At 43.7% G+C, this 25,899-nt stretch overlaps 1 protein-coding gene and 1 non-coding gene across 3 annotated transcripts; both read right to left on the bottom strand.

Annotated features, from left to right (window-relative positions):
• Window positions 1-605: 605 nt before the first annotated feature.
• Window positions 606-24,756, bottom strand: ZNF346 (zinc finger protein 346). 2 transcript variants are annotated; one of them, XM_020874007.2, is made up of 7 exons: window positions 24,523-24,756; window positions 16,674-16,777; window positions 16,010-16,102; window positions 14,093-14,237; window positions 9,884-10,117; window positions 4,433-4,526; window positions 606-2,064 (listed from the first exon to the last, which is right to left on the bottom strand). In XM_020874007.2, exons 1-7 carry the CDS (start codon window positions 24,695-24,697, stop codon window positions 1,977-1,979), a joined length of 933 nt encoding a protein of 310 aa, XP_020729666.2. In that variant the 5' UTR covers window positions 24,698-24,756; the 3' UTR covers window positions 606-1,976. The 2 variants fall into 2 exon arrangements, with proteins under 2 accessions (XP_020729666.2, XP_020729667.2); XM_020874008.2 differs by having other exon boundaries at window positions 9,884-10,069.
• LOC139034506 (U6 spliceosomal RNA) lies at window positions 21,037-21,143 on the bottom strand. Its single transcript, XR_011487052.1, has one exon. It is a non-coding gene; the product is annotated as a U6 spliceosomal RNA (small nuclear RNA).
• Window positions 24,757-25,899: the final 1,143 nt, after the last annotated feature.

The raw sequence follows: 25,899 nt of genomic DNA, 5'->3' as shown, positions 1-25,899 counted from the left end.
TTCCCAGCTCACTTCTGGGTCATGGAGAAGGTTTTCCCATGAATCACAAGTTCCATGGAACCAGCCTGCTGCTATGAATGAGCTGAGCAGGAAAAGCCCATCTCTTCTTATGCGTCCTCATTCATTCATTCTTTCATTCAACAAACACTGCATGACAAACCAACCACTCAGTCTATCAGAGGAATGGAGATGAATGACACTAGGTCTCTGCCCTGAAGGAGCTAGCCTGGAGAGAGTCAAACTGGACACCACGTTCATTTTGGCCTCCCTGTACATCTCCTTTCCTGCTCCCCTGAATTCCTTCTCACATAGCAGTCACAGGATCATCTCAGACAAAGTAGACTCCCAGCTTAAACCTTCTAGAGACCTCGGTGAGGCCCTCCAGGATAGGGGGAGGTAGAGGAGCAGAAAAGCTTGTATTGAATTTAGGGCACCTGGACTCTGTAGGACTTCTACAGAGCTGCCAAGCAATTTGGGTATCTGTTTCTGTCCCAGCTCCTAAAATCACTACTTAGGGTGCTGAAGTCTGACCAGGGACAGAGCAAAGGGTAAAGATACACATGATAGACGATTCAAATCTCAAATCTGTTGAGTTGCAGTCTGGCTTATGGGAGAAATTCTTTATTTAGATGCTTCAGTGACCAAAAGATAGAGCATAAGCACGCACGTGCGCGCGCGCGCGCACACACACACACACACACACACACACAATACACAAAGGCATTTACAGGCGAAGGGACAGGGAGTGGAGGGAGGAGCCCACGAGAGCAGCTGTGGACTTCTCTGACCCAGTGAGAAGGGACCCAGAAGGTGACCCTCCATGGAACTCCTGTTTGAAAGCTATGAGGTAAAGTCCACTCCCAGTGAAGTCCCAGGCCATAAAGCACAGCAGTGTTGTAGAAACCTACATTTGGGGTCGGGGACATAGCTGTTTCCTCACTGCAGAAGCTTACACCAGCTCTCTCTTCTATTCCTCTAAGGGCCCATCTTGCTCCTTGGTCTCCAGAATCTCCTAGTGGACGATGGGGGAGGACTAGCACCACAGCAGCCTGGGAGGATGGTCCACTGCGCAAGGGGAACAAGAGGACCAGTAGGGCCGAAGGACAGCGGTCAACCTCGGAGCCGGCTGGCGTGAGGGCAGTTTCCCTTTAAAGGGAGAGAGCCACCCAGGAAATTTTTACGTGGGGACCTTCCCACATGACCCTGTGCCAGAGCACCTCTGATGGAGGAGGGGAAAGGCCTCTGTTGGCATTTTCTGTGATCCCACTGGGCACTGAGGCCTCCTTCGGCTCTAGCTTGTCCCCAGTTGCTGCAGGTCCTTAGCACCATTCAGGAACTGTGGAGAAGGGGAAAGAGGGATAGCAGTGCTCTGCCAGGACTGTGTCACTGCTCCAGGAGGAGACTTCACAGTGGGCAGCAGTCTGGACAACTGGCCAGCATTGGGTACTAGGCTCAGGAAAGCTCACGCTCTTTGGGGGGCGGGAAGTGTCACATGAACTCCAAGCCTCCGTGTGGCAGCCACTTCCATCTGTCCTTTCCTACCCAGGCCAAGGCCTGGAGTGAAAATTTCGGGTTTCACTGGAGATGCCTAGCGCTTAGGGAGACCTCTGTTCTTTAACTGCAGGGAGTGGTCCAAAAGTGACCTCTAGTGGAAAGACAGGCCTGGGGTCTCATGACATACGGCCCGGAGGGGCTGACAAAGGGGAAAGGTCATCCTCCAAATTACCACCCTGGGAAATCCCAAGTCCTGTCAACATCTCTGCTTCCCTTACCCTGACCTACAAGGCCGATTCCAAAGGGGAGGAGGAGAAGTAGATTTGCCTGGGCCGATCAGAGGCTGTCTATGGTCTACTCCTGCCTTAGGCCTGTGTATTCTCCAGGTGTAAGAAAGGAGGAAGAGGGAGCCAAGGGCTGACCATAGTAACAGGAAGCTGGCTCATGGCTGGTTCAACCTGGGTTGCTGGACAGAAACACCTTTAGTTTTCCAAGGTGGTTGAGTCTTTCTGAATGAGTTGCCTTTGCACGGGAATCTGGCCCAGAGGTGATGCCACTGTTTTTGGTGACCTGTGATTTGAGAAGGAACAAAGGCATAGGGTTAGTTTGTGGTGGTTGTGATGGTATCCCAGGTAGCTTATTCTAATGACAGTACAGCTCTTTCAGGGTGTGGAGTAATAAGCAGGGCAGCTCTTCTTTACTGAGGGCCACTGCATGCCAGGCACAAGGCCGGGTGTTCTGTTTTCAGTATCCTGTTTCGTTCTCATGCTAATTTTGCCAGGCAGGGGGACCAGCACCCCCATTTTATATAAAAGGAAACTAAAGTTCAGAAAGTATAAGTGACCTGCCCACAATAAGCTGTTTTAAAGTGTGGTAGATTCAGGACTGAAGCCCATGTGTTTCCTCTATACTGAACCACTTTTTCTGCCTATGGGCCCCTACATGACCTGGATGGGACAGGAAGACCATTCTCCCCAGCACATGGAATCAAGTGGCTCTCCAGTCATGACCTCACTAGTATCACCTGATACTGTCTGATTTGTTTTGGATTTGTTTAGGATCTCTTTCTACCATCAGAGAGGGATCAAAAGGATCAGAGAAAAGCATTGGTCTTGGTTCCTACCATAGCCCTGGTGCTCAAAACAGGGTTTGACACATAATAGGTGCACAATAAATCATTGGTGAATGAATGAAAGCTTTTCTCTAACAGCTCCTCTTATCAGGACTAGGACTTCACATATATTATCTCTAACATTTACTTCATCCCATAAGGTGAGGAAGAAGAGCTCCATTTGGAAATAGCAGAGCAAAATGAATGGGCTTGGAGTCAGAGGTTTGAATACTGGGTCTAACTCCAAGTAACCATGAGATCTATGGCAAGTTACTTAATCCATCTGATATTAGGTTTCCTTGGGTTGCAAAGGGTGGGAGTCCTGATTCAGAGATGCTGTTGCAAATTAAATGAGACTGAATTATGTGTTCAAGAAATTGTACTATAATCTTTGTTTTTTGTACCATAATCTTATAGAAAAGAAACTGGAGGCTCAAAGAGGTTTATTGACTCACCTAAGGTCATACAGCTGGAAAGTGTAAGAAGAAAATAGTAAACAACACTAGCATTTTCAAGTCTGGGTAGCCCCACGGTAGGGTTCTGACTGGTTCCAAGTTGTTTGCCAAAATTGCCACCAGCTAAGCTGCAATGCTGAAAGTGAGACGCAAGCCAAGTTGCGAGGGCTTGCCTCGAATCCATATCTAAGGGGAGCCTCATGAGTTCTCCCAGTTAAAGACGTATCTATCAATAAAGCCACAGTGTGGGAGAGGAGACTTCAGGCAGAGTAGAGAGGACCAAGAAGAGGACCAAGAACGTTTTGAGCCTAATACTCTGCATTTCTACCACCTTTAATTCACTTGGCCCTGTAAGCAATGCAGAGCCAGTCACCAAAGTCAAAGCAGTCATCTCAGCAGATCTGCCTGAAACTGTTTCCTCATCTGTAAAACAGGGATAGTTCCTATCTCTGAAGGTTATGTGTGGCACACCGTCCACACTACCCTGAGAAGCAAGGACTGAACCATCTGAGCCCTCCCAGCCGGACCTAGCCTGTTCATATCTCATGGCGCCACAACCCCCTGGTCAGCACTGCCCCAGAGGAGCATGCTGCGAGCCTGCCAAGCCTCAGTGTGAACAGTAGCTCTGCCTCGTAACACCACTCTGAGTGGTGGTCGCCTATGTCTGTAAATCAGAATAATAACCCTTTCCTCCCAGGACTATTGTGAGGATTACCTGAGAGAATCTGCTTGGCATATGGCCTGCAACAGACCAGGAGCTCAACCAAAGAATGTGAGTCATTTTCAAGATTATTACAGACAGACAACTCTTCCCTTTAAGTCTCTTCCCTTATCACCATTTGTAATTACTGGTGGTTTGCATGGTCATTGTTTTTGTCTCCTCCCATCAGAATGTTAGGTTATCAGAGCAGGGACTGAGTCTGTCAGACTGGGTCTGTCTGGGCTACCACTCAGAGGTGTACAGTATTTGATCAAGGACAGGACTTGGTCATATTTGGTAATAACCTGTAGAGGGAGCTCTTGCCACAGAACTAATGGCAGTGAAGACTAGGGTCTTCAAGCCAGTGGTGGGTTGGGGTTGGGGAGTGTCCCCAGTTCGACTGTTAACATGTTGCCAAAAAATTTAGGAGACCACTAAGGGAATCATTTATGTTTTTCTACTAAAACCTTCAGCTCAACAGATCTAAAGGCTGGGGAGAAGCTGACAGGAGAACTCACATAGGGGATACTTCTGTTGACTGACGGAGCTTCTGCTAACTAAAAAGAAGACTGCCAGGATTCCTTTTAAGCCAAGGAATACCTGGCTTTGTTCTGATTTGGAAGCCCTGAGCTCCTGCTGCAGACCCATGAATTTCAAAGTGTGATTACTTACTGGTTCTTGTGTTTGAAGCCGCTGACATGAGCTTGGTACTGTTCTATGGAGTTCAGCACTATCTTGCATGTCTTGCAGGGGTAGCCCTTCCCGGCTGAAACACACGTAAAAGTCAAGATGCTTAGTAATCCAATAAGAAGGGACCTGGGGACTCTGTGCTTTTGACAGCACGTGCAAATGCTCTTCTGAAGATGGTAGAGTGGAGGGAGCTTAGGTTGTTGGTCCTGGTAAGAATCCCAGAGGCCTCAATGATCAGGGGCACATGTATGCCTGTATGTTCCCTGGAGCTGAGAACTTCCTTGTCCGCCCCGTGTCCTGTACCCTTAGTCCCAGCATGGAGCCTGGTCCAGAGTAGCTATCTGCTGAGGAAATAAATGATTGATAGAACAAAGAGGTGACATTTGGTGTAACTGTCTTTCCCACTTTGACTGTGCCCTTAGATGAGAGATCTCTGGGAAGGCAGCCCTCTCCTTGGGCTTGCAATAACAGTAATTAATGAGAAGGCCTATAAGGAAAATTAATCTTTCTCTCTACTGTGGGGCTCACAGATACCCTTTCTCACTAACAGGGCTGCTCCAATGACAAAGTGGCCTTTCCTCACATGGTCTAGCAGAGAGAGCATGGGTCAGGAGCCAAGAAATGGGGCTGGACTCCTGGCTCTGCATTCATGTGACCTTGGCTAAATTCCTTTGCCTTTCTGATCCTCAGCTTTTCTCAACTAAAAACCAATTATACCATACCCATAATACTTACAATAAAAAGCAGTTATTATTTACTAAGTGCCTGATATAGTCATGCACTTCATATTATTTTGATTGATGCTCATAAGGATCCTATGAAAACCATCCTTCTCTTACAGAGGAAGAAAATAAGGCATGGTCACATGTCCACGAACACAGTTAGTGAATGGCAAACAGGAGTGGCTGACTAGGAGGCTCTACTTGCCCAGCATGCCTGGTGCCAGCTGCACAAGGCAGGCCACTGTGCACATGACTTCACGAGCCCTTTGACACACCTTTTGTCATCTGCCGTCCTAAAATCTCACGCTCTGGAGTGAGATCACCAAGGTTCAAACCCCAGCTCCATCATTTCTCATCTGTAGGATCACAGGCTAGGTGCTTAATCTCTCTGAGATGTGTACAAGTGGGGCTTCCCTGAGACTTAGGTTCCCTACCTATAAAATGCAGTTAATATTAGTGTCAACCTTATAAGGTTATTGTAATCATTCAAATAAAAGTAACTGACACATAGTAAGTGTCCAGCAAGTATGAGGTTTTGGCTTATTTGTATTTCACTCTTATATGTTCCATGAGTGATGCTGGCAAAAAAGTGGAGAGTATCTTTTAACCAGCCTTCCAAAGCAGCTGGGAACACCAACAATCTCCTCTAATTCAATAAGCTAGCCAATGTTCCCAGCTACCTTTGTTTCTCTTGTATCTTCAGGTATTTCCTGGAAGACATATCCTTTTAAAGCATTTAAGGGGAAAATTATTGCAATCAGAATTCAGGTCTTTTTTAGACACTGAAGGCCAGAATTCATGTTCAACACAAACAGGCAAAAGACTCATAACGGACTAGCAGAACCACCATCCCTGCAAGGCCCAGGGTGGAGCCGGGGGCTGGTGTGGGGGTAACGACCACCAGTGGTTAAGAGTCACTGATGCCCAGACTACAACAGCTCACTCATCATCTATTAAACACCAAGCGCCAAGACAAAATTTTGGATACTTATACCCTTGGATTCTTATAATAATGCTGGAAGATAGGTAGGTGGTGTTCTCCATTTATCAGAGCAGAAAGCAAGCTCAGGGAGGTTAAGTGACCTAGGATCAGAGCTGGATTTGCCCTCTGGTCTGTGCAGCCCCCATCCTTTCCTCTGTACCACAGGTCTCTGGACTTTCCTATGCAAAGTACATCTCACTGCAGAGTATACTGATCTGTAAGCTAGATTCAAATCATCACTTGGGGTAAGTGAAGAATTCATTGGTGCTTCTAAAAAACAGCTTTGTTCAGTACCCAGACTCATCCATTTTTATCTGGTTTTCATTTGACTTGTTTGATATTCTGGTTTCCCCCTGTGATTTTATGAAGAATAAATCACTAGAGCTCATTTTAAAACATCTGATTTATTTGGAAAAGCACCTGTATCTCCTCCCTTTTACTGCCAAGACTTTGAAAGCCCTGTTTACAACTGCTTCTCCATTTCCTTGTCTCTCAATTATTCTGCAACCTATCCCCCTACACACATACACTCTCTTTCTGAGGCCAATGGAGGCTTCCCTGTATCTAAACTTAATGGACAAAATGGATGCTTATGCAACCTTTTAGTATTTGGCTTCTCAACAGCGCCGGACAGCATGGGTGAGCCCCCTCCACCGTCTCCTGCCCTTGCTTTCGGCATGCCACACTCGACTTTCCTTTGCTGGTCCTTCTCAGTTACTTTCGCTGTCTCTTGTTTGACCTCCACCATTTACTATTGCCGGTTTCAGAGGTTTCAACTTGGTTTTCTTTCTTTCTTCTTTTACTATTTTAAATTGTGGTAAAATACAAATAACAGAAAGTTTACCATCCAATCTATTTTAAGTGTCCAATTCAGTTAATGTTAAAGGACAGTTCTGGGTTAGAAAAATTTGTGTTTTCATCATGTTAAGTAATTCACATTACTGTGCAGAACTTTTGTCATTTTTATGAAATTGCCAATCTACACCCATTAAACTCTCCATCTTTCCCTTCTCCTAATCCCTGGCAACCATATTCTACTTTCTGTTTCTATGAGTTTGACTACTCTAGATATTTCGTACAAGTGAAATCATATAGGAACTATCTTTTTGTGACTGATTTATTTCACTGTGCATAATATCCTCAAGGTTCATCCATGTTTATAGCATATCAGAATTTTCAGAGGGCTCAATCTTAGGCCCTTTGCTCCTTTCTCTCCAAACTCTCTAAGGGATCTCATTCATTTCCCTGATTTCAAGTACCACTTATTAGCTTCAAACATATGAAACAACCAATATTTAGCATTTTCTAACCACCAAAATGGTGGTATCTCTAACCGAGACCTTTCTTTTAGATCTACATCTATATATCCAACTGCCTCTTGGACATTCCTATTTGGATATCTCACGGGTATCTTAAACTCAGGCTGCCAAAACCTGGTTATTCACCTCGTGGCTTAAGGCTAAACCTTGACTGCTTGCTTTCCTTTAGCTCCCACATTGGATGGCCAATTCTACTTCCTACCTACCTCCTGAATCCATTTACTCCTGACTATCTCTACCAATGCTACCTTAGTCCAAGCTCCCATATTCTCCACTAAGAATTATTGCAACAGCCTCACTGTTTGTCTCTCTCCACTACCCTTCCTCCTCATTCTAAACCATTCTCCACTTTGTAACTAGAATGCTCTAATTAATAATGCTGAAGATGTGAATGGCTTCCCAGTGCTCTTAGGATAAAGGCTCAAATCTCAAACATGACCTACAATGCCATGATTGGACACCAGCTCATCTCCCCAGCATCATGTTGCCTCACACTATCCCTTTTGCTTCTGGGAGCCTTTGTACCTTGCTCCTTCATCTTAAGTTATCTTCATAGCATACCATTTGTTTCTTTTACTAAAGCTTGCCACACTTGTAGTTAATTGCTCAATGCCTGTCTGCTCCGCTAGACTCTAAGCTCTGTAAGAACATGGACATGTAATTAATATATGTTATATACACAATGCATGGTGTATATTAGGAAGGAGCTCAACAAACGTTTCTTGACTTTATATGAAATGAATAGACCTGAAAGCCTGTCCCATGTACAGAGGTTGAATCCTGCCAACTAGGGGATCAGAACGGGGCAGAGAAAGCCGACCTGATCTGTGCAGGAGGCAAGGCCCTAAAGAAGGGAGCGAAGGTGATGGGGGGTACAGAAAAAGAGGATTCCAGTAACCCAGAAGGGACGTTGAGAGCTCCAGTGACTGGAAGGATTTGGCTACCTGAATGATACGAGGGCTTAGTTTGGCATTCTTAAGTAAATGAGAGAAATGTGGGCCTGGAGTACAAAGCAAACTCCAAGTCTTGTTTAATCTGCTTGGTAGATGCTGCATCTCACCCTGGTGGGAGACATCTGGACACTCTGGGTCATCTCACATTTGACCCATACTTGTCATGATACACGCCAGAAACCCCGTGGAAACTATTCTGTGGACCTAACACAGAATCTTACCTGGATTTCAGTGTTGGCTGCCACAGTCTAGCATGGGAACCAGAACAAACCATTTCATCTTTCTGATGTTAATGTCCTCATTTGTAAAATGGGAATAATCAAATGTGCACAACACAGTTGCTGTGAGGATTAAATCAGGTAATTACATGTGAGAGCATCTAGCCTAAGGCCTAGACTATGGCAGCTATTGGTAAGTGCAGGATGACTGTCTGAAAGAATGAATGAACAAGGGTGGACTGAAGCCAGCAGGGAAAAAAAGCCAAGCTGCTAACAACCTAAATCGTTTAGGAAGGCAGAAGTCTTGTCAGTGGAAGTCCCTGCTTGCACATCCTAGGTCAACACCCCACCTCTGTAAGTAAGAAGGGGGTCAGAGTCAGTTCGATGTTTCTGCTGAAACCCTGTACTTGGAGCGCCTCCAGCCAAGTACACTCAAAGCTGGAGGCAGGGGGAGGGAGCTTAAGTTTTGGAATCAGACAGAGCTAGAGACCCCAACTGATGCTGTCATTTATTAATATCAGGTCATATCAGCTGTAAGACCTGAGCATGTCACTCTGAATTTCATCTTCTTTATTTGTAAATTGGGAAAATCACATTTTATAGAAATGCTGTGGGAATCAAATTATGCTGTATATATTAATATCAAAGTGGGATGTGATATCCTTTCCCCCCACCTAGGTTTTCATGAAAAAATTTAGTTGATCTGTAAAGAAATCAGATGATTTAGGCAAGAAAAAAATATCTAGGATACAGTTCTAGGATTAAACATGGTAATTTAGCCTTAGACAAATGGAGGAGGGTGAATACAAGGAGAAGGCTTTGGCTTGAGATAAAGAAAAGAATGGATACAAGTTAAGATAAGCGGCCTGAAACACTGCAGTGCCTGAATCCTGCCAATAAAAGAGACAGAGGGAATGGCCAGGCAGGACCAAGTAAAGGAGGGGCAGGGACTAGAGCAAAAGAGGGTCAGCTGTAAATCTGGCTTCCAGAGTCTTTCGAAAAACTGAAAGATACGGTAACAAATGTTTAGCACTGCCTAGGAGAGGCACGAACTCTTCAGCTGACTATACCCCTTCCTGGCTTTTTCACTTATCAAAATTTCCCATCTAGCTTTTGCAAGCATTTGAATTTGCAATGCTTGCTTCAGAAGACCTAAAGAGGAAAGGCATGCCTTTGATGGTCCAGGGAGCTCTAGCAGTCAAGCCCTGAATCAGCTCTGGGTGTGAGCTAGGCCCTTACCTGATGAGTCAGTGACAGCAGGGTCAGCCAGCCGTCCGTAGTGTGCCATAAGCTTGAGTTTGGTCTCCTGTTTCCTGTGTTTCTTGCCCACATAATGTTGCTGAGCCATGACAGGGTCATTGAAAGTCGCGTGGCAGAGGCTGCAGAACTTGTCTGGGTCTATCATCTCTCTATTCTGGTGCAAGGCTAAGGTGGAGGCCACAAGGAAAGGGTTTGTAAGGCGTTTCGACAGAGCTGTGGTGAGAAAGTTCAAACAGAAACAATGAAAACACCCAGAAGGTGCCAGGCTTTCATGTATGCTGAATGCAAAGAAAGGCTGGGTCACTAGTTAATCACACTTGCATATGGGGCACTGCCTGTGTGAATCACACAGTGAAAATCTTCTCTAATTGAGAAGATACGGGGGAACCCAGAGACTGGCTCCTTTGTTTGGCAGCTTAAACTACTTTAGGCACATGAATCCCTATTTTCTCATATTCCAAGGAGGTTCTGCACTTCTGCTACCCATCTGCCAAATTAAAATAGATGAGAGATGTACATGCTTGCAGTCTTTTTATCCCTCAGAACTCCCCAGAATGTCACACCACATAGAACAAGAAATGTGGGTGTTTTATTCCTATCCTTAAAGTACCCCAGTTATAGATCTGGAAGCCAATGCACAGATGTACATCCTGAGGGTCTAGAGGGTCATGTAGAAAAGGCACCACACTAAGGGGGCCTTTTAAGCTACACTGCCTTCTAGGCTGAGTAGGGGAGAGGAGAATGACACTGACATTTAGTTACGAGCTTTGTATATATATTTTCTCTTCTGGTCCTCAGAATTATGCTCTGCAGTAGGTATCATCTTGCCATGATACAGAGAAAAACCGAGGCTTAGAAGGGGGAAATGACTTACCCAAGATCACTCAGTTAATGAGTGAATCCAGGTCTGTATGATCCTAAAGACCATGACTTCTTTGCTATGCCAGGCTGCCAGAGTATGGCAGGGAGACAAGAAGGCTACAGCCCATGTGTTTACCTACAGAAAACACCCCTGGCTCGGGTCTATGAATTCAGTTAATCAGAGCCTGGTATGGACATATGTGTGAGCCTCCTGTGGGCCAACAAATGTCCTGACTATAGGCTGCACTGCTGCTTTAAAAAGTGGATGTCATGGCTCACTAATGAGCCCACATGGCTGGAATGGTATCAATCCAGTAACCACTGCTTTAAGAATGTGGCCTAGAACCCCCACCAATGGTGGAGGAGGGGTGGGGTTCAGCAGCACTCACACATGCAGATGCTCTTTCATCTCTTCCACTTCAATGGGGGAAGTTTTGAGGATTTTCAACAAGCCAGAAGAAAGTTGCTGGCTTTTCCTACAATGGTTTTCTAGTACAGAGACTCTTAATTCCCCTGGCTATTAATTTTCCTTAGTCATTATTTCAACAAGTCACTGGAAAAGTAATGTACATGTTGCAGAATATTCAATAAAAGAAAAAATATACAGTATGTGGTGTTGAGTGAAAAAAAAAAAGCAGGTTACATAGTAAACTATTTCTTTTGTCCTTAGTTCTGTAAAACAACTGGTAATGTGCAGAGAAACACCAAGAGCATTGTGTAAAAAGATACTTCTCAGTATTTTCCACCTTTTCTAGAGTGAATGTAGATTTTTGATATCAGAAGAGATAATCAGTCATTAAAACATAAAGGTCATTCTTTAAAAGATACTAAAGAGAACATCAGAGGTGAATGGTTAATTAAAGTTGGAGGAACCATTTAATGGACATCCAATAAAAATGAGGGCTATGGGAGTCTTCTTTCAGGAAACAACTTGAAATATAGAAAGAGAATTCTACAGGACTGTTCACTGTAGTGTTATTTATAAATACCAACAAAGGAGAGGGAGAAAACATAAATATTCATCATTAGAGGATGGTTAAATGAATGTGGTGCAATGGGATATTGTCATTAAAAATGTTTATGAAAAACTTTTTAATAACATGGAGAAATACAAATGTTCTATTAGCGAAAAGACTATAAAAGAAAATTATATACACAATATGATCATATCATTACTAAAAGACATATGTGCAATCTGTATGTGTGTACTGCTATTTTGAAATGCTGCCAACATATTAACAGTGTTTCTCTCTTGGTGGTAGGATTTGGGTGGTATTTACTCTTCTCTTTGTACCTTTTGCACTGTTTGAACTAGAAGTAACAATGAGGAGTATGCATTGTTTTTATAAAAACAATAAGGTTAAAGTATTTTACATTTATATACATAATCTAGACATACATAAAACAAATATAGACACAGATATACACACATACACATAACAAAAGATTATAGGAGAAACAGTACTCCAAAATGTTAACAGTGGTTGTCTTTGAATGGTAAAAATTATGGGTATTTTTCTTTCCATTTATCTATATTTTCCATACTTTCTACAATATTCTTGTATTACTTTTACATTAGAGAAGTGTTTAGTTTCAGAAATATAGTTATAAACTCATGTGTAACATGGAAATGTGCTCTAACTACAAAATTAAAAGTTAAAGCAGGATACAAATGGTACATGAACTATGATTATAACTATATAAAAACACATCTGTTATGTGGCAAGGGCCAAAAGTAAATATGAAAAATAAACTCTTGAATATGGAAACTTTGGACCAGGAATATTCCAGGGAATTTTCCCATTTATGGAAAGACAAGTTCATATAAATCTAAAGATAAATGATCTTATAAAGTTCTGTTCTTAAGCTAGTTTCCTTTGGCTTAATGTTTAATCTTTTTGGTACCATAAATGGTACCTACACTGACTTCACAAAAAAGCAACTAGTACTAGTATAACTTAATGATGAACAAATCAGAAGCAAGGCCAATGACATGCTCTGGGTGGTGAATGCCTGATCAACCATTGCATTTTATGTGGGGATTCCACTCACTATCTTGATTGTGCTGATAATACTGACAATAGGACCTGCTGGGTACTCTCTGGCAGTCCAGTGGTTAGGACTTGGCGCTGTCACTGCTGGGGCCCAGATTCAATCTCTATGTGGGAAATGAAGGACCTGCAAGCTGTGCAGCACGGCCCAAAAACAAAACAAAACAAAACATCCTAAAATGTCATTTATTGAACATCTTTATGTCTCAGGGCCCTTATATACATGATTTCATCCTCATAACCTATGAAGTAGGTGATATTATCAACATTTTATAGGTGAGAAAACTCAGGTATGAAGAAGGTCAGTCATACAGATGGTAAATAGCAGTGCCAGGATTTAAACTTGGGCATCCATGACTTTATCTGTTGTTTCATTGCTAGAATACTAGATTTGGGTGTGGTAAGACAGTATAATTATGAGTGATTTTTTTTTTTACCCTATTCTTCAAAGTCTTCTAAAACATAATTATCTTGTTTTCATAATACAGCAATTCAAAAAAGTACAAGTATTACAGATAGTATAGTCTACCTCTTGGTCCAAAATAGAGAAGAAAAATTACTTAGAAAAAAATGAAATAAAGATCAAAGAACCTTCAGTCTTGACTAACTGCAGTTAGCAGAGATGTAAAATCCTAAAAAGTTAGCAGTTAATGAGATGAAAGTGAAAGCTGAGCCCCAGTGGTGACAAGATAAAGGGGGTTATTTTAGAAGTCACTGCACTGGGAATGAATTCATGGCAGTTGCGAACACTGTTTGTTGGGCAGTAATGGCAGTGCTGAAGTATTTAGCTTTGAAAGGCAAGTCCTTGTCTCGAGAACAGGCAGCTTTGAGGATTAAAGTGAACAGGGCATAACCTGAGCACACAAAAAAGACAAGAATCTAACTTTTAACTTGGAATACATGGTAATAAGGGCAGGTGGATGCTAGGAGGGAAAAATCTAACTGAGAGAGGCAGGAGATAGAATGCTCTCCTGGTGTGCATAGCCTGGAGGACTTGGGCACTCCTGAGTTATAATTATTTGTCAGGACAAAAGCTCAGGGCTAAGAAGCTTCTATAGAGAAAGACTGATATAACCAAAGAAAGGAAGGTTAGGTGAGTATGACTCTGAGACTGCATTTCAATGAAGCTGTGTCTACTCTGATATTTTTAAGGGCTCTCAAAAGCAGTTCAACCTCTTCCAGTCTGTGGCCCCAGCGAGATTTCTGGGAGCACCTGGCATTGGTGCCTTGAGGACGGGAGGGGTCCCGATATAGCACCGCTCAGGAAAACCAGTACCTTCCACCTTAGTGGATTGCTGCTTCAGCTTTAAGTTCTTTGCGTGGGTCTTCCCCAGGTAGTGCGACTGGGCCACGACAGGGGAGGAAAAGGTCATGTTACAGATGGGGCAGCACTGGTTCTTGTCTTTGCTTCTGCTGCTCTTCTGGTTAGGAGAAAGAACACAGGTCTGATCACGCCACTGCCCAGCCGGAAAATCTCCACTGGTTCCCCACTGCCCGTAGGAGAATGGGCCTTCAAGGCCCTCTTCACACACTCACCCCAACCTACCTTTCTGGATTCTTTCTGAGCGACTTCATCCCATGTGCTACTCACCATTCCCCGTTTTGTTCTCTGCTACTTCCGTGTTTTACTTGGGCCATTCCTACTGCCTAGAATGATCCTCCTTTCTTTCCTGCCTGGCATATGTCTGCTTAGCCTTCAAGGCCCAGATTAAATTTATCACCTCTTCTGAGAGACTTTTACTCAAGAAAATTACTCAGTAAAGAATTATCAACCTGCTTTGTGTGATTATTCCGGAAAGAATTAACTTCATTCTTCCTCTATACTCCTGGAATACATTAAATAGACCTCTATCATACCACGTGTCACCCTAAACTGACAGTGTCATAGCTTAGGAGACTTTCCTGTGGACTAAAGTTCAACGTCTGGGCAAAGACCGTTAGACTCATCTGTGTTTCCTATCCTTAGCACCCTGGTGGAGACTGGCACACAGCAGATGTTGAGGGTTCACTGAACAAGCAGACCATTGGATTTTATTTGATGATTCTGACTGGGCTAGAAAACAATGTATTTCAAGCCTATATTAAGGGCTTCCAGGATCTCTTTCAGGTCTGCTCTCTGAATAAAATATTCATATAAGATAGGATTTTTCAACCTTGGTACTATTAACATTTGGGGCTGAATCATTCTTTGTTGGATGGGGAGGAGTCTGTGATCTCATTTGAACTACTGGACCACTCCGAGAGTTGAGGGATTGGAGATATAAAGAGATGAAGTGACTTGCCCAGAGCCACAGAGCTGATCTTGCCTTTCTGAATTCCACATCATAAGGAGGGCAACTAGGGGGTTAGTCCAGTGAATGTGGAGAAGGGATAAGCAAGGCCCTTCCAATCCTGTGGCCGCTGTGATAGGGAGGCACAGTTTGTCGTATAAACTCTAACTCACTGAACATCCATTAGGAATTGTAATTTGACTTCACAATGCCCTTACAAGGTAGCAACTATTCTCTCTACAGTGAGGTTAAGTAACTTGTCCAAGGTCACCCAACCAGTAAGTTGTAGAGCTAGTATTTGGCCCTAGTCTGCTGACTTCTCATCCCATAATATTTGCACAGCCTGCCATGGAACAAAAATAATGGTACACCTGAGGGATTGGGGTTGTTTCAGCATAATTCTCACAGTATTGCTAAGGCAAAAGCAAACATGTTTACATCTTGATCAGAGCAAGAATTTGGAAAAGTGTTCCTTCTACTTGTTTATTCCCAATATTCAAGGGCTAAACTCAGTTCCTTCCACTGGATCTCAAGAAAGTAAGCATTCCGGTTTCCTTCTGCTTTCTCTTCTTGAGTAGGGCATGGACAGCTGTCCTACTCTAACAAACCATTCGGTGTAATGTATAACATTGGCTCCATTTACTGAGCCCCTACTATGTGCCAGGCTCTGTGTTGGGGGCTTTAATAAACCTTCCTTCATTTTTGTTTAGAAAAATCCTAAAGGGTAGTTGATATTAGCATCCTCATTATTACAGAGGAAGAAATCAAGCCTCAGAAAGGATCAAGACTTGACCAAGTCACACAACAGGGCCGGGATTTGAAGCCAAGTCAGTCTGACTCAAAGCCCACACTCTTTCCACCACACCAACCTGCCTGCTGGCTTCATCAGGAAGCGAGTGGTCTCAACATGGCAGCTGGATTACCTGATCTGAGTCTAGCCTCTTCATTTCCCCCTTTAGTGTCTCCATTCCATGGATTGCTAGGTATCTCTTCACTTTGTTCGCATGTTTTTTGCTCTGTAAGAACCCAGGAAAAAAATCAAAGATACCCAAATGCCATTTCATACCTAAGGCACTCAAAAATATCTACTAGATTTTCAGTGGTTCATCCTCACAGAAACTTTTGAGGAGAGGGTAGGGGGAAAAAATAGTTTGTTGAATTCCTACTTTCTATAAGGTACTTAGATGCTGCCCAGTCTAATCATAAAAATTTATGAGAAAATTATCATCATCTCAATCTTATAGATAAGGAAACTGAGGCTGAAGATAACGAGGTTTCTTGACCAAGATGAGTAGCAGAGTTGTGATTCGACTACAGGTTTATTTAAAGCCAAAGCATAGACTTTCTACTATACCAAGCTGTAAGGGAACATATAAGTACAATGATCTTGATTTGGATGGAGAAATGAGACTCAGAAAAATTAAGTCAATCAGTCAAATTAAGACAATCAATCAAATTAAGACTCAGTCAAAAATTAAGCCAACATGCATGGAGGCAACATCTGGGTGGCTAAGAAGGAATTCACTGTGCAGAGAAAAGAGCAGGCTTGGCGTTGGGTCTAGAAAGTACTAAGGTACAAGGGCATACCTGATAGTGTGCCAGCTTCTGAGACTCAGAAATGAGCAAGGCGCAGCAAACCTTACACTGGGTGTTGGTGAAGAGACACTGGTTCTTCTGGATCATGTGTTCCACTAGAGAAGAAAATAAAAGCTGTGTGAGTTAAAAACCTGCCTCAATAGCACTGTCTTTGAACGCTGCCTCAAATGCAGGCACTGAATAATGGAACGCCATACTATTAAATCTGCCACCCCTCCCCTGAGGGCTTTCATGACTCAGGCTATATTCTTGTGCCACCGAACCTGTAACTTACTTTATAATTTTATGTAGGCCAACTTTCTTTACTAAATTCTTTTAAAAAGGAGTCTTTAAATTACAAACTTAAGTAAAAACCAATAAAAATGAACACATTAAAAAGAAAATAATTCCAGCTAGATACTGGTGTGAGAAGCTTGCAGAGCTCCGTAAAAGGAACATTAATAGAGCGGCAACTGGGAGGAGAGGTGTTAAGACGTGGTAGCAACCAACTGAGATGTCTTCTCAGGTAGAAATGGAAGGATTGAAAGACTTGAAAAGGAAATAATTCTCTTACTGTTCTTGATCTGATTTTGAAATATCTAAAATTACTCAACATGTCACGTAAGTTCCACACTATAGGAAACCACAGTTTTAACCTGTGCTTAATTGTCACACCTGAAAAACAAGGCCTTACTTTTTGAGGAGGGAGTGAAATCTCACTCCAGACATTTCTGTCATCATGACATTGATAATCTGAGGCAGGGGTAAGTCTAGAAAACCATGATGAGATGGAAAATCCATCTTTTTTATCTTCTACTCTAGATCAAAAAGTGGACAAGATTTCCTGGAGGGAACTTTTGGGTGGGGGACTTTCAAGGTACTTCTTATTGGGGAACTTTTAAGGTACTTCTTGGTGGGGAGCTTTTAAAGTACTTCTCCCACAAGAACTAAAGCTTATTTGTAATAGCCCTTTTGGGAAGAAGGGGTGTTGTCTGGCTATATTTCTGCTTGTTGGGGTCCCTTATTTATTTCCCCATTTTTCTCCTACAGTGTTTGGTAAATTTTTCTGAAAGACTTCAGCTGCCTCAGCCATCCTCAGAGAAACAAAAGGAAGTGGATCCATGAATAGATCTGGGCCAGAGCTTTTTAATTTTTATATATTTATCTTTGGCTGTGCTGGGTCTTTGCTGCTGTGTGCAGGCTTTCTCTAGTTGCAGCAAGCAGGGGCTACTTGTTGCAGTGCGAAGGCTTCTTATTGCAGTGGCTTCTCTTGTTGCAGAGCACAAGCTCTAGGGTGCATGGGCTTCAGCAGCTGCGGCACACGGACTCAGTAGTTGTGGCTCCTGGACTCTAGAGCACAGGCTCAATAGTTGTGGCACATGGGCTCGGCTGCTGTGTGGCATGTGGGATCTTCCTGGATCAGGGATTGAACCCGTGTCTCCTGCATTGGCAGGTGGATTCTTTACCACCAAGCCACCAGGGAAGCCCCTGAGAGCTTTTTAAAGGGAGGGCGAGAGGTTCCTCAGAATGCAAAGCCCACAAGGGGAAAATGTTAGGTCCAGTCATCCTCTCCTTGCCTAGGGATGTTGGATTATTTTATTAAAGGAGATGGGGTTCCCTCTCAAGATATTCAGAATCTGATTCCCAGAGACTAAACAGGGTAAGGACCATGTCATTTATGACTTTGTATCCCCAATATCTAATAAAATGCATAACCCAGAATGGTCCTCATTAAAAAGTCTACAAATAACATGTGGGTGTGGAGAAAAGGGACTCTCTTACACTGCTGGTGGGAACGTAAATTGGTACAGTCACTATGGAAAACACCATGGAGGTTCCTTAAAAAACTGAAAAAACAGAGTTGCCATATGATCCAGCAATCCCACTCCTGGGTATATATCCAGACAAAGCTATAATTCAAAAAGACACATGTACCTCTATGTTCATAGTAGCACTATTCACAATAGCCAAGACATGGAAACAATCTAAATGTTCATCAATAGATGAATGGATAAAGAAGATGTGACACCTATATTCAATAGAGTATTACTCAGCCACAAAAAAAGAATGAAATAATGTCATTTGCAGCAATATGGATGCACCTAGAGATTATCATACTAAGTGAAGTCAGACAGAGAAAGACAAATACCATATATCACTTACATGCAGAATTTCAAAATACGACACAAATGAACCTATCTATGAAACAGAGACAGACTCACAGACATAGAGAAGAGACTTGTCATTACCAAGGGGAGGGAGTGGGAGAGGGATGTATTGGGAGTTTGGGATTAGGAGATGCAAACCACTATATGTCGAATGAATTAAACAAAAAGGTCCTACTGTATAGCACAGGGAACTATATTTAATACCCCATGATAAACTATAATGGAAAATGATGTGAAAAAAAATCACTTTGCTGTACAGCAGAAATTTATGCAATATTGTAAATCAATTATACTTCAATAAAATAATCAAGTCTCTGAGGCAGGAATAAGCCTGGAATATGCAAGAAATGAAGAGAAGGACACTGTGGATACAATATGGTGAATGAGTGAACAGTGGTAGGAAATAAAGTGGGAGAGACAGCTTGAGGCCCACCAGATAATGCCGAAGAGTATAGGCTTCATAAACCATGGTCTGAACTATGGATTTTATTCTTAGTGCGATGAGAGGTGACAAGATATGGCTTACATTTTGAAAAGATGAGTCTGTTCATTGTGTCAGCAGACTGTATGGGAATAGGAATGGAAGCAGGGAGAGCAGGGAGGAGGCTGTTGCAGTCTTCTAGGCAGCAGATGACAGAAATCTGGACCAGGCAGGTTGTCAGCAGAGATGAGGAAAAGTGGATGGATTTGGAATTATGTTCTGGAAGTAGATATGACATCCAATTTCTCTGACTGGATGGCATGGGTAAAATAGGACAGGAGTCAGGGGTAACTCCTAGGTTTTGAATTTGAGAAACAAGTCAATGAGAAGTGGAGGAAGACAGTGCTGGAGGGAAAATTAAGACTTTTCCTTCAGCTATATTAAACATGAGTGGTCTATCATACACATGGGTAGAGATATCAAGTAGTTACTTAGAGATGCAAGCCTGGAGTTCAAGGGAAAGGTCAGAGCTGGAGATACAAATTGAGAATCATCAGTGTATTTATCACGTTTAAAGTGGTGGACTAGAAGAGGATGCCTAACGTAGCTAGAAAAGGAAAGAGTTCTTGGGACTTTAATAGTTATTTATTTATTTATTTTGACCGTGCTGGGTCTTTGTTGCTGTGCGGGCTTTTTCTCCAGTTGCGGAGGGTGCGGGCTTCTCATCGCAGTGGCTTCTCTTGTTGCAGAGTCCGGGCTCTAGGGTGCACAGGCTTCAGCAGTTCCATCTCGTGGGCTCAGCAGTTGGGGTTCACGGGCTCTAGAGCACAACCTCATTACTTGTGCCACACAGGCACAGTTGCTCTGCAGATGTGGAATCTTCCTGGATCAGGGATTGACCTAGTGTCTTCGGCATTGGCAGGCGAAGTAAAAATTCTTTACCACTGAGTGGACTGGATTCTTTACCAATCCCAGGGAAGCCCGTCGGCTTTTGAGTCCTGGACCCTCCAAATTTAGAAGTCAGGCAGAGAAAGTGAAATTGAACATAAAATGAGTATAAGGTGGAGCTTGCAGCTATAATAGAGTGAGGAGATCTTCTTCACCCAGAGCAACTATAAAACTGGACAAAGTTGACAGAAACAATCCCTTCAGTACTCTGGAAACTGATCAAAGGCACTTAACAATCTGGGAAGCAGTTATGCTTGTACATCTGCTGAACTCTGGATGAGAATAGCAGGGATCTGGGACTGCTCTCATCACCTCCCACACTCAGTAAGAGCAGAGGTTCTACCAGGAAGAGGCAGGATATGAGAACCAACAGCTTCCCCATGAAAGAGGGAATTACTTGAGTTGGAGTGGTGCACAATGCCCCGATCTTTTGATAATGTCAGTGGAAGCGATGGTCTCAGAGGCAGGTGAGCAGCAAAGGCCAAAGGCTCTACTACAACCTGAGGTTGGTCATGTCTGTGGCTGAGACTGGTGGCAGTGGGGACCTAAGAGGGCCTAAGGTGGCTAAATACTCCTGGCCAACTCTGGTTGTTCACATGCACAGAAGTGGTGCAAAAGAGCCTGACAGAAAGTAAATGTTAGGGGTGACTTTAAAATGGCCTGAACTTTGAATGCCCTTTCCTACATACCCACAGATCCAGCTGCAGAGGACTGAGGCCTTACTGGCTCCAGGTGTTACTGAATCACTGGCTGACCACTAAACAACATATAGATATGTGGAAGACATATTATAAAAATGAACCAAATTGGGAATATTTGCTCTTCAAGTTTTATTTTTTTAAATATGGAATGCTTCATGAATTTGCGTGTCATCCTTGTGCAGGGGCCATGCTAATCTCCTCTGCATTGTTCCAATTTTAGTATATATGCTGCCAAAGCAAGCACTGTTCTTCAAGTCTTAAGCCACTACATAGGCAGTTTTCTTCCAAGCTGGGAGGAAGCCCTAACTATTCCATTATGAAATCACATGGAGAGACCCTGAGACTACATGAAAAAAAGAGACACCTAGTCTCTCCAGAAGTTCCATCTACTATTGTTTCAGCTCTAGCCACCATCTGATTGCAATTGCAAAAGAGACCTTGAGTCAGAACTGTCCAGTCAACCCTTTCCTGAATTCCTGACTTAACAAAAATCTGCAAGAAGTTCATGAGGCTGGAGGAAGGTAAGGTCTACAGAGGGGAAAAAGAACTTACATGAGTTATCAGAATTCTGAGAAGGTGGCCTGAATGTGCATCCCTGTTGCTCAGATACAACTCTAATCCATCTACCAATTACCACAGGGAACAGGTTTGATACAAGCAATTAGGTGCTTAGAAAATATTGGAAAGACTGAAGGTTCTAGGCTGAGCCTTCTGGAAATGTCTCCAGGAACAATGCATGCAAAACTGTTCCAACATGTGAGCTACAGTCACTGAGGCCTCCACTGCAGCCTTGCTGAAGTAAGAAGCTCCATGTCACTGAACAGGCCTCTTAACCTATGAAGCTGGAGAATGGATGCTGGAACACTGATGTGGGAAGACCTTATAGTTTTACAATTTTTCTTGATAGTACCAATAGTCTTAGGAATGTGATTTTCACATTTCTGCCATCCAAATCTTATGAGAAAGCACCTAATTGGTAGGATTTACTTTGTATCTATATTGTAGATAATCAGAAGACCTATGGGGCAGAGGCTGAGAGATCTAGAATGGGAAACAGAGGGCTGATTTTCACAAGTCATGAAGGAGGGACAGCAAATCTAGCCATATCAACAGCTAAATTAAATGCTACTAGTTTAAACAGCCCACTGGACAGGCAGAGATCATTAGAGGATAAAAAAGCAAGAATCATACAATGGAGTTCTACTTAACAATAAAAAGAAATAAAGTATTAATACTCACTACAATTTGGCTGAACCTCAAAAACATGCTGAGTGAGAGAAACAAAATGCAAAAGACTATGTATTATATGTTCCATTTATGTGAAAAGTTCAGAGAGGGCAAATTTATAGAGACAGAAAACAGATTAGTGGTTGCCAAGGGCAGGAGGTGAGAGTGGGGATTTAATGTAAAAGAGCACAAAAGAGGGGCTTCCCTGGTGGTTCAGTGGCTAAGACTCCACACTCCCAATGCAGGTGCCCTGAGTTTGATCTTGGTCAGAGAACTAGATCCCACATAATCACAACTAAGACTTGACGCAGCCAAATAATAAATACTGCTGCTGCTGCTAAGTCACTTCAGTCGTGTCCAGCTCTGTGCGACCCCATAGACGGCAGCCCACCAGGCTCCTCCATCCCTGGGATTCTCCAGGCAAGAACACTGGAGTGGCTTGCCATTCCTTCTCCAATACATTAAAGTGAAAAGTGAAAGTGATGTCACAAAGTCATGTCCGACTCTTCATGACCCCATGTACTGCAGCCTACCAGGCTCCTCCATCCATGGGATTTTCCAGGCAAGAGTACTGGAGTGGGTTGCCACTGCCTTCTCCGAAATGAAAAAAAAAAAAACGCACAAAGGAACTAAGTGGAGTGATGGAAATATTCTAAGTTGGACTAGGGTTATGCAACTCTATACTTTTACTACAAATCATTGAATTGTACAGTTATATGGGTGAATTTTATGGTGTGTAAATTACAACTCAATGAGAAAACAGAAATTATAACTAAGAGAAAACAAAAAACCCAAGGTGAGTAGGACCTGGTGTTATAGGTATCTATCTAGACCTCAAACAAATCACTGGAGAAAGTGAGATCAGAGAAGTGAATTGGTCTTTTAGTGACTGTGTGCACTCATACACACATAAACAGTTCACTTTCCAGAGCACAGCTGCTGTGTTCTCTGCTTCAAGGTCCAGTGCATGCCTGCTCTGTCCCCTGAGGACAAAGGTCACTTCCTCTATGTGTACCCCCAACTCTTAGACTTTCCTCTTTACTGCACCCACTACATCATACTGCAACTGTCTTGGCATCTGCTTCCTGGACTAGACCACAAGCCCGTCCAGGGCAAGGACAGTATTTTCATCTTTGCAGCTCTGATTTCCAGCCAATCCTGGGAAGACAGTATTTGTCAAATGAATGAAAGGAAAATTGTAACTGTGCCAAACAAGTTTGAAAGCATAAGAATGAGGGAGATAGGAGCCTCATATTAATTTAACAGTCACACAAGACTACTTTAACTGGTAAAGTATATACAGGGTATAGGTCTGTCGTGTGTACCACCCCAAATTTAAACATATCTTCCTTGGATGTGGTCAAAAACCTCATTTTATCCCATGGCAATCAGTTCACAAGCAATAAATTAACTTCCAAGATTAGTCTGCTCAGCAAGCAAACAAATCTTTAGAGAAATCTGATTTCTCTGCAGATTACCTGACGGGATTAGCACAAAAGCCCAGTTTGTGTACTTCTGGGTTAGAGTTAAGCAGCTAGCTCTGCTAAGAACTGTGAAGTGGGTCACAAAACAGGGTCACAGCCGTTCTTTTTATTCCCCTCTTTCTATCTCCATCTTATCCAGGGCCAGGTCAAGTGCAGAGCAAGCTGGGAAGCCCAGAAATGCCCCCCTAGGTGGCCTTGTGTATTCTATTCTCCTCAACTTTGGGTCAAGCGTGGGATACAAACAAGAAGCTGGAGCCAAAGAATGCCCTGGCCAGGTTCTCAGGCTCCTGGCCCCCATATTAGAAAAAGGACCCAGTTGGTGGACACAAGAAAAGAGACACCAAAAAACAAAGGTAAGCCAGGACTCAGTCACCAAGTCCAGAAGGAACACTGAGGTAAGGAGGCGACCTTCTACATCTACAGCCCTCGGAAGTGTTGGGTATGAAAGAAGGGAGCCAAGAGGCATTAGGGATGGGTGAACCTGGAAACTGGGACGGTGAAGGGGCTACGAGGCTGGTAGGGAAGGTTCTGGGGGTCTCCGAGATGACCTAGACGGCAAGTCTATAGATTCCAGTCCTCGAATTCTGGAAGAGATGAGCTCTGGTGGGTGACGACGGCGGGGGAAAGAAGCCCACGGCCACAGCGTGAGAAGGCCCTTGACCATCTGCGCGCGATTCTTGGGGTGCCGCAGCCTGGATTTTTCAGGGGAGCTGGCCCACGGCACCCACGCCATAGAGTGGTGCGCTTGTCAGGGAGTCCCCTGGCGCCTCGCGCAAGGGGGCGGGCCGAGCGCCAGGGGGTGTGACCGTAGACCTGGGGGCCGGTCCACGTCCCCGCCCCGCGCTTCCGCCACTCCCCGCGAAACGAGAAGGCGGGCGAGGGGCTTCCAGCCTCTGAAGCCCCCGGACTCACCTTCCTCCCTCCCTACTGGTTGCGACCCGGACACTGCTTCCCAGAGGCGGCGCGCCCTCTCGCGGTCGAAGCGCAGCCCATCCGGTTCCCGGCCCTCCCGCTCCTCCGAATTGTTGTACGACCGGGCCCCGCCGCTGTCCGCGTTCTCCACCGTGCTCAATGCAGGATACTCCATCTTCCCCGCAAGCCCTAACCAGCCGATAGCCGCTCATGTATCTTGATCTCGCGAGATGTGGCTGGGAAGATGACTTTGCCCGGCCAAGAAATCTCGCGAGGTTTGGGCACCGCAGGTTCCTTTGCGGCTTTGGCACGCGCGCTTCTTTTTTGTCGCTGCGGAGCTCGTGTGGTGGATTCGAAAGTCGGTCTTTCCACGGCAGTCCTCTCCTCTGGGGCAGGGCCGTGCGGTCTTGGCTCAGGGTTCTCACCTTGCTCGCGGCCAACTTTTGACACTTCTCATTTTGTTCTCATGAAGGCCCTGTTATATGGGAATATCCTTTTCATTTCACTAGTAGGGCAACAGAGCCTCAGAACCTAGAAATGATTTACTCACGAGTTCGCTACTAGTAAGCGATAGAGCTGGGACTCGATAACTTTTATATTAGGTACCATTTGATTTCCAGGTGCTGACGCCTAGGCCAGAACTCTCCCTAAACTCCACTCCAAAATAACTGTCAAAAGTCAAAATGTAATCTTCCAACCCCACACCTGTTCCTTCCCTAGTCTTTCGGAGCCCCAATCTCTTGCTATGGTATTTGTAATGTCCTTACTGGTCCCTTCACTTACCTTTCAGGTATTCCCAAAACTGCAGCCCCAGCGATCCTCTTAAAGCAAGCCATATCGTGATACCCCATGCTTAAATTCTCCAAAACCTTCTCATCGTTCTTTCGTAAAAGTCAAAGTCCTTGGTTTAGTCGATAGGGTACTATACAATATGAATTCTCTTAACCTTCCTGACCTCATCAGCTACTGTGTTAGCCTCCAACCCCTATATTCCTGTCCCACTTATCCTGTTTTGGAATGTACTTCCCCCACATACCATCATGGCTCAGTCTCATTACTGTGTGCCCCTCCACATACACTTCATATCCTCCTTTACTGCTCTCTTTATTTTTTCTCCTTAAAACATTATCAGATATAACATGTACTTCTCTTTTTATCTTGTTTGTTTCCCCACTAGAAGGCAAGTCCCAAGAAAGCAGGAATTTTGTCTATTTTGTTCTCAGCTGAATCTCCACCACTTTGAAATAAAGCCCGAATCCTCGTAGGTGCATACAAAATATTTGTTGAATAAATGAAACTTTTGATATAAAGTTATTTCAGTCTTATTTATTCAGATGTTTGTTGAGAGTTTTCTATGAGCTAGATGTTTTGGGGCAT

The sequence above is a fragment of the Odocoileus virginianus genome, chromosome 3 (genome assembly GCF_023699985.2).
Source record: "Odocoileus virginianus isolate 20LAN1187 ecotype Illinois chromosome 3, Ovbor_1.2, whole genome shotgun sequence".
NCBI classification, from domain to species: Eukaryota; Metazoa; Chordata; class Mammalia; order Artiodactyla; family Cervidae; genus Odocoileus; species Odocoileus virginianus.
This window is presented reverse-complemented; position numbering and strand designations above follow the sequence as displayed.

What these genes read in the sequence shown, in the direction of transcription:
- ZNF346 (XM_020874007.2), bottom strand. Translation starts at nt 24,697, where the DNA reads ATGGAGTATCCTGCATTGAGCACGGTGGAGAACGCGGACAGCGGCGGG. An exon ending in TGCTGTCACTGACTCATCAG is followed by an intron (nt 4,527 to 9,883) that starts GTAAGGGCCTAG and finishes CGTGTGTTTCAG; the next exon opens with CCGGGAAGGGCTACCCCTGC. An exon ending in GGCTTCAAACACAAGAACCA is followed by an intron (nt 2,065 to 4,432) that starts GTAAGTAATCAC and finishes CTCAAATCACAG; the next exon opens with GTCACCAAAAACAGTGGCAT.